At 38.8% G+C, this 8,307-nt stretch overlaps 1 protein-coding gene across 1 annotated transcript; it reads left to right on the forward strand.

The window, feature by feature from the left end:
• The first annotated feature begins 206 nt into the window (after nucleotides 1–206).
• ube2s (ubiquitin-conjugating enzyme E2S) lies at nucleotides 207–7,451 on the forward strand. Its single transcript, XM_012875194.3, has 4 exons — nucleotides 207–406; nucleotides 1,864–2,011; nucleotides 5,707–5,897; nucleotides 6,000–7,451. Exons 1-4 carry the CDS (start codon nucleotides 404–406, stop codon nucleotides 6,360–6,362), a joined length of 705 nt encoding a protein of 234 aa, XP_012730648.1. The 5' UTR covers nucleotides 207–403; the 3' UTR covers nucleotides 6,363–7,451.
• Nucleotides 7,452–8,307: the final 856 nt, after the last annotated feature.

The following is an 8,307-nucleotide window of genomic DNA, read 5'->3' on the forward strand; positions in this document are numbered from 1 at the left end:
TTCGCCGTACGCCGTTAAAATATGCTGGCGTTTAAATGATGCTGACCCAATATTGATCGGGTTTGTAAGTTTTTTCAAAATAACCAATGGCTGGGGAGTATCACTCTTGATTCTAACATCGTGAGGCTGATAGGGCCGTTCGCGATGACGAAACCAAAATATTGCACAATGATTGGCTAAACGTTTTTGACGTACATCTAACCAAGCTTCTCATTGGTCAGCGGCAGTAGGTTAAACCGTAGAACGTATTTTTGTTCCTGTGTCAACGTATCGAAAAGAAAAAAAAGCAATAATCTCCGAGACCGGCCTAACTTTTCATCGAAGATAGTTTTCCTTTAAAAATAATTGTATAAAAGGTTCTTTATATCTGACACAAGCCATACATTCGTCGTCCTTCTCGAAGATGGTAAGATTGATGACCGAGTCTGCTGCTAACAGCTAGCTGCTAGCTTGATCCGACATTTACTCATCGGAAGGTTTTTCTAAATATTTCATTTGTTCTGTTAAAACTTGTGCATTATTAATAAGATAACTCGTTAATAAAGCTAATTAAATAAGGGTTTTTCTAACAGGAATAGTAGTTTTCTGGTTGTTCGATACTGTCCTAAGCTAGGTTTGAAATGCTAACCGTTACCTATAATTAACTTTGTGAGATGCTTATTAAGATCTTGTAGACACCTTAATGTTAAAGATGGATTATAATGTGTAATTTCGTAACAAGTAAGCGTCAGATACGCAGATAAACCTTTCTTTTACTTCTATGAGAATACTTTGGCGTAACCTCCGTCTGTAGCCAAACTAAATGAACTAAATAGTACTTGAGGAAAAAATACTGTAATGAAATGCTGGTTTTTTATATATATATATATATATATATATATATATATATATATATATATATATATATATATATATATATATATATGATCGATTTGGACTTCACGTGTCTCTTTCAAGCGTTTAAACTGTCGATGGAAATAATCATTAATTGGGAAAAACCATAGGACAAAATGTGCAGCTTCAAGAATAACTTCTGTGTAAAGAGCATAGATGTTGTGTTTTTGTTTTTTTTTTAGCATCAAGTGTTGCCGTGCGTTCAAAATTTGCCAGCTTTAAAGAGCAAACTGTTGGATCTTCCATGTCCATCCAGAGCCAGCTTACGCTTATGGCTACATAAGATTGTCTTAATGTGTTTATGAGACATTTATCTGCACTTGCACAATCGACGAGCAATCAGAATCACAATTTTTATTTTTTTGGCGGTCCTTCATTAAATGCATCGTTGAATTCCTGTCGTTTTTCACGTACAACTGCACCAGCATTTAGTTTCTGTTTATTTCAAACTACCACCTTGGAATTAGCATGTTTTCTCCGTGTTAGAGTTGTGGTCATATTTCTGGTCTTTAACCAGTCAGTCACAGCTATGCGCTGGTGATGGGCAATATATAGTAAAAAGTTTATGTTGATGTATTTATTTCAAAAACAATATAAATCATTACACTTCAGCAGTTGGCTATAATAATAATGTTGTTGTTGTTGTTGTTAATAATAATAATAATAATAATAATAATAATGTCTTTCACTGCACCAGTCTAAAGTCTCCAACACAAATATCTCTCTAACAATGAAACTTGGCTAATATCAAATGTGCTACTAAACCACACTAAAAAATATTTGATTGCCAAACTGTGCTTGTAGGGACGTTTATCGTTCCCCAGTTTATTCTAAACATTATATTTCCCCTCTTTAATGTCTGCCCAGTTAGGTTATAAGTTCTTTAGAGATTTTCAAAATGAATTTACTTGCTTAATAATGGACACAACTTCTGGTGTGCTAAAGGCTTTATATTCCCTTTCTCTTCAGAACTCTAATGTAGAGAATTTGCCCCCTCACGTTCTGCGCCTGGTCTACAAAGAGGTTTCAGCTTTGGCTGCAGACCCCCCCGAGGGCATCAAGATCTATCCCAGTGAGGAGGACATAACTGAGCTTCACACGTCTATCGAAGGACCAGGTAAAGTTTGGAGCGTAACAGCAGGCCACGCTAGTGGTCGTTTTTACACAAGACTCTCTGCAGTAATCTTATTGTAGTATTATGAACTGCATATTTGTATTTATTTGTTTAATCCTTGGGAATTTATGTAGCACTTCCCTCTTTTTACATAGCCATATTTTTTTTTCTGCATCGTACATGCACCAGTTTAGTTAAAGGGTAACTCATCCCCAAATCAACTTTTTTTTTTTTTGGCAGTAAATTGTTAACATGGTTGTTTTATAGTACTGTCTACATATCCTGGTCATTATTTATTTTTATTTTTTTTAAATTTGTGCATATTTGTTGAAATCCTGCTTCTGTTTCTGATATTGTCAGTGTGGCGCCCTCCCTGGGTTAAGCGGTGGTCTTGCATTGAATTTAGAATTAACTTTGCTTTCTGTTGACGTGATGTAATTCTGATATAGTGACGCCGGGAACTCTGCCGCTGTGGGGTGTAAAAGCAGCTCCGTTAAAAAAAAACACAGCTCCATTCTGTGCCTCCATAGCGAGCACTGTTTCACTTTTCAAACCTTCTAGCGACTTTTTTTTTTCTTCAAAAAAGCGCATGGAAACAAATCTACCAACTTCTTATGTGTTATTGACGAAGTTTAGTGAAGGCACCCATTGCTGAGTCAGCGCCTTGAGCCAGCAGCAGACCGCACCCTGACGTAACCACCAGCGTACCTCTGCTCACTCTCCATGATTCAATATGGCAAATCAAGCTAGCGGCTGCTTCCCCCATGCCCGCCCACTTTGATGGAGATTTTTAAAATTTTGTATGAGGGCGGAAATATGCTTTTACATGGGGGTGAGTTGCATTTTAATGACTCAGAAAAAATGTATTTAAGTGCAAATTAGACATATAAGTAGTAACTTTCAAGTTGTTTTAATTATGAGCAGTAAATTGCAAAAACTTTGAATTTTCTTCTGTAAGCGTGGCGAAACAAAAACGACTGTGCTTTGCAGAGTTCATGTCCCTTCAAATGGTTCAAAGCTGGTGACCTTACAACCAAGACATCCAATGTATAAAATTTAAAATCCACCACAAGGTATTCTGTCACCAAATTTAATCTCAGGATACATTCATGTCTTGGGCAGAGGCTTCAGAATTGTGTTGGGGAACATTTGTGAACAAAAGCACCAGGAAGACAGACAGACTCCGATGCAACGTACTGAAAACTTGTTGCTATCCCGTCGTGTCAGAGAAAGGAGACGGAAACACAAGGGGGAAATAAGCAAGCAAGTCTGCGCAAATTATCACGCTCATTTTAATTAATCATGTGATCAAAATTTATCGTGCGATTAATTGGTTTATTGACTATCGTGACAGGCCTAGCTTTAAGCCCCATTTACACTGCCCTTGTTAAACCAATCCGTGCCGAGCTCGGACCGAGCTTGGATCAGTTAAACATGCTGACCTTGGTTCTTACGACCGTTTACACATCACGCTAGCACGGTTCCTCTCCTAGTGACGATCTACGATACTACTGCTCTCTAGGATTGAAGGAGGGACTCAAGCAAATAAAAATGGCAGCACCCGTAACATTCAGGAAGTTATGCTTGGTTAATATTGTGATATTTTGTTGTTTGTGGAGAGTCAGGCGAAGAAGGCAACCTTTGGTAAATTTACTTTACGGAGTCGGCTTTTGGTAAGTGGATAAGACAAACCAAGGTCTAATCAGGATTTACAGACGCAGGAAACAACGACAGATGTCGAGGTTCATCACACTGCTAAGCAGAATCATCACTGGAAACCGTGTGGCACGGTAGGGAAGCTAGTATTTTTATGAATGTCTGAAACTGCAAAATTAGTCAGCTGACTGTGAGGAGATGACGCGGTCTGCCCATGCGCTCTTTATTTGAGAACCGAGCCAGGGAAAAACCAGGCCGAGCCCACCCATGGAACTGGTCGGCATTTAGCGAGGTTCGGTTGTGTCTGGCACGGTTCAGTTCAGTTTGCGATCCATTTACACTCAATAGTTATCTCAGTTACCGAGCTCGGACAGTTCTCAGCACGGTTAAAAAAGGGGTAGTGTAAACGGGGCAATAGTTGGTGATCCTGTTCAGAAACATGTTTTGCTATGCTGGCTGAAATCGTCCTTTCAACCTGAAAGTAGTTAATACATTATGTAGTCATAAAAAGGAGGTTAAAAAAAATCAATCTCTGTGGGAGCTGCAGGATTGTAAAAACTCTAACAAATCCCAGGGAAGGGATTTGGAAGGGAAGAGCAACGTAAGACGGTCTTACGCATGCAGTTATTCAAAAAGGGACACGGGGAAACTTGACAGACTCTACCTTTAACTGCTCGGCCAGGCAAGTAGAACATTATTCAGAGACGCAGCCAAGAGGCCACTGGTGCCTCTGGAGGAGCTGCTGAGATCCACAGCTCTAGTGGGGGGTGGCAATCTAACAATATAACGTTGAGATGTGCATTTTCCAAAACGTATTTGGGGGGGAAACGAGTCCTGTTTTCAGTTTGCCACAAGCTTTGAAGAGGACACCACAAACATCTGGACCTTTTGATCTACGTGTGAAACACTGTCTGGAAGAAAACTAGTACTAGTGTTACTCTGAAACACCATCAAGATGCTAAAATGGAATAGTTTAGATCAAAGCATATTCGTTTGTTAGAACGGTCCAGTCAAAGTCCAGATCTTTATCCAAATGAGAACATGTGATATCTATCTGATTTTTTTTTTTTTTTTTTTTTTTTTTTTTTTTTTTTTTCTTTCAATCTGATGGAAAAAAAAATAAAAAATCCAGTCTCCAAATGTTCAAGGCTGGTAAAGACATACCACAAAAAAGTTGCAACTTTCAATGCAATGAAAAGAGTTCTTACAAAGTATTGATTCAGAGGATACAAATGCACGGCACACTTTATCATCTGAAATCTTCCTCCCACTTCAGCTATACACTGCTCAATGTCTGCCCATCAGCAAGGATCCAACAGAAAATACATTTTAAGTTTGTGGTGGTAAAATAAAATGTGAAATAGTTCAGAAGGAAGGAAGGAATACTTGTGCAAAATCTGTACATGCAGTGTAAATAAAGCAGAGAAATGCCGTGTAAAAGTATAGACAGACCAATCGGGTAAAGTATTTTTTGGGGGGGGGTGGCAAATTATCTTGGGAGGGAAAAAGACTAACGCTAAACATCTTTTAGTTTTGCAGAGATTTCGTGCAAAACAGCAAAAAGCGTTGGGGATGACGTCGGGCTGTGATATATCTTTAAAAAAAAAGATGCCATCATTACTCTGCTCCTATTTTTATCATTTAAGGACTTAATTGGTGTTTTGTGAGTCAGACTGCAACGATGGACCAGTCAGCGGCCTCCATGTTATATCTCTGCTTCCTCACTCAACATCCTCTCTTCATTAGCTTATTTGTTATGCAGTGATGCAAAGGTTGACGTTAGAGCTTATGCATTGAATTGGTTTCAAGTGATACCAAGTGTTTTTATAAGGGTATAGTTATTTATACTTTACAGTTCGTATGGCTGATGTTTTCTGTTACAGACATTATTTTATTTTTTTTCCTCAGCTGCAGCTCTGACCTTTTTTTTTTTTTTATTGTTGTTTTTTTTTTAAGTGTGTGGGGTGGGGGGGGGCATTTGTCCTCTGTTGGCAGAGTGATGGCATACATTCTCATGTGATGAATTCTTTATGCTCTGACAGAGGGAACACCATTTGCCGGCGGCATTTTCCGAATGCGACTGGTCCTCGGGAAGGACTTCCCTGCTGTTCCACCCAAGGGGTATTTCCTCACCAAGATTTTCCACCCAAACGTGGGTCACAAGGGAGAGATCTGTGTCAACGTGCTGAAGAGGGACTGGAAGGCAGAGCTCGGCCTCAGACATGTCTTACTTGTAAGATTCACCTTTAAGTTTGGTCGTACGGATATATTCACGGAAATCTACATGATTCTAAAACCTTTTTTCTCTCTCCCCCCCCAAACAAAAAAAAAAAAGACCATCAAGTGTCTTCTCATCCATCCAAACCCCGAATCGGCCCTAAATGAAGAAGCCGGGCGGCTGCTTTTAGAGGATTATGCCGAGTACGAGTCCCGTGCCCGTCTCCTCACCGAAATCCACGCTATCGGTGGGCCGGGCGGGACCTCCGGGGCGCCTCAGGACCCGAATGACGGCCCGCAGCCAAAGAAGCATGCAGGTGACCCTACGAAAAGAGCGGGGCCCAGCATGGCAGCCGTACCTGCAGCTCTGGGTAATGGAGCCAACGCGGCCAGTACCACCAGCAGCAACAGTAGTAGTACCATCAATAACGTAGCAGGGAAAAAGAAAGCGGATAAAAAGCGTGCCCTGAGGCGACTTTAACACCTCCACAACATTTCTGTGTATGAGTGTGAGCGTGAGTGTAAATAAGTATTGAACTGTGCAGAATTTTTAGTTCTTTTTTTTTTTTTTCTTCCCCTGACTCTTTCTAGACTGTCCCTGTTGTACCTCTGTTTTGCCTCCAGCTCGTTTTAAACCTATCGGCACTACAGGTTTGTTAATTACTTCCATACCTGAAGACACTATAAAAAGCAGCTGCAGACAGATTTACACCAGAATCAATGATCTGTATTCTTCCTTTGAGCCAGTCTGACTGAACGATGTCATTTAAGTATGGCATTTAATGTCTATTAATGACGCGTGATTCCTATTGTTTTGGACTCCATCAGGTATTTTTAAAGTGTTTCTTGCTGCTGTGGTGGTACCGTGTACTGCACAGCCTGCCTTGTTCTTGAGTCTGAACTAGGACAAAGTTTTCAAAATGTGCTTAAAGGATTTTTATGGAAAATTTGCTAAAAAAAAAAAAAAAGTACGCGGGTTCACTATCGGGATCGAAACGCTGCGCTGAAGTGAATTTTTGTAAGCTGTATTTTTCTTATAGTCCAAACGTGGTGAAGGTATGGAAGAATTAACTCTGGATTTTGGGAAATCTGTTGTTTCTTCTTTTTGTTTTTAAAAAAAATATCTATTTTCACTGTCCAGTATTTTCAAATCATTGACATGTCCACATTTGGCTGTGTTACGGTCGTGGGGGATGATGTCGAGGAGCCGCTGTAAGGGAGATAAGGGGATAAGCCTGTTGTCAGTCATCTTTTATTAAACTTGCAAAACATAAAAACAAAACAAAAAATGTTTGGTTTCATATTTGTTTAGGTAGCTTCTGCTACCCATGGTTCCCCACAAGCATTATGTTCACTTGCAGTACAGAAGATGTCTTATGTTTTTGCTTCTGAACCACAGAACTGGAATCGTTTCTTTGGCAGACCTTCTGTTCGTAAAGCATGTGAGGCCCACATATCCTGAAAGGCTCTGAAAAGGTCCCTGTGATACATCTGTTACGGGATCAGCTGATGGCTGGATATTTTGTGTCAGTTTTAAATTATTTGAATTAATAAAGACATTAAAATATGACAAGTGAAATCAAAATGATTCCTATTTGCGCTTTTATTTTTTGTTATACTGTAAGACTACTGCTGTGAGTATATGGCCATAGTAGGACTGGGCGATATAGCTTAAAAATAAAATGTCTGAATTTATTATAGCAAATCCAATTTATATATATATATATATATATATATATATATATATATATATATATATATATATATATATATATATATATATATATATATATATATATATATAAATAAATAAAAATTTGTATTTATTTTTTTTACCTACTTTTTGTTTCAGCAAAAAATTATTTTAAAAACTTGCTTTTATGTCAAGCATCTCATCTGGGAGTTGCCTGAATTTAAAGTGCAACTACAGTAAATATAAGCTGTGCAAACACGCATGTAAAACAAGATGGCGGCCCTGCCGTTGTAAACAATGACAATATAACTAAATGTTTGTTGCTATTGGTTTTACACAATGAGCTTCAAACTAACTTAAAAAAATAGTAAAGGAGTATATTAAAGTGCCTCGTATTGTGGTAAACAAAGTTTCCTCTACAATATTTTGACTCTATTTTCTCAAACATAGCTTCAACATTGCATGCTATTCTCTTCGTGGAAGTCCAATGATGGCAGTGGCAAAATAAAATCCCAATTTTCCAAAAATGAAATGTTAGATTTTAAATAATCTATGAAATACAATTATCGCCCAGCCCTGGTATGCAGGTACAAATTGATGCATCAGTACGAAATGTCTGCAGCCATTTTGTACGGGGGGGAGGGGAAGCGGGTATGAAATGACCAGACCTGAAGATGCAGGCAAATGACCATTCACATTTTAACTCGTATGTACAGAAAAGACTAATTCAGCT

The sequence above is a fragment of the Fundulus heteroclitus genome, chromosome 3, assembly GCF_011125445.2.
Source record: "Fundulus heteroclitus isolate FHET01 chromosome 3, MU-UCD_Fhet_4.1, whole genome shotgun sequence".
In the NCBI taxonomy this organism is placed as follows: Eukaryota; Metazoa; Chordata; class Actinopteri; order Cyprinodontiformes; family Fundulidae; genus Fundulus; species Fundulus heteroclitus.

Coding starts and splice junctions, on each gene's coding strand:
- ube2s (XM_012875194.3), top strand. Junction 2,012..5,706: donor CACGTCTATCGAAGGACCAG/GTAAAGTTTGGA, acceptor ATGCTCTGACAG/AGGGAACACCATTTGCCGGC. Junction 5,898..5,999: donor GCCTCAGACATGTCTTACTT/GTAAGATTCACC, acceptor AAAAAAAAAAAG/ACCATCAAGTGTCTTCTCAT.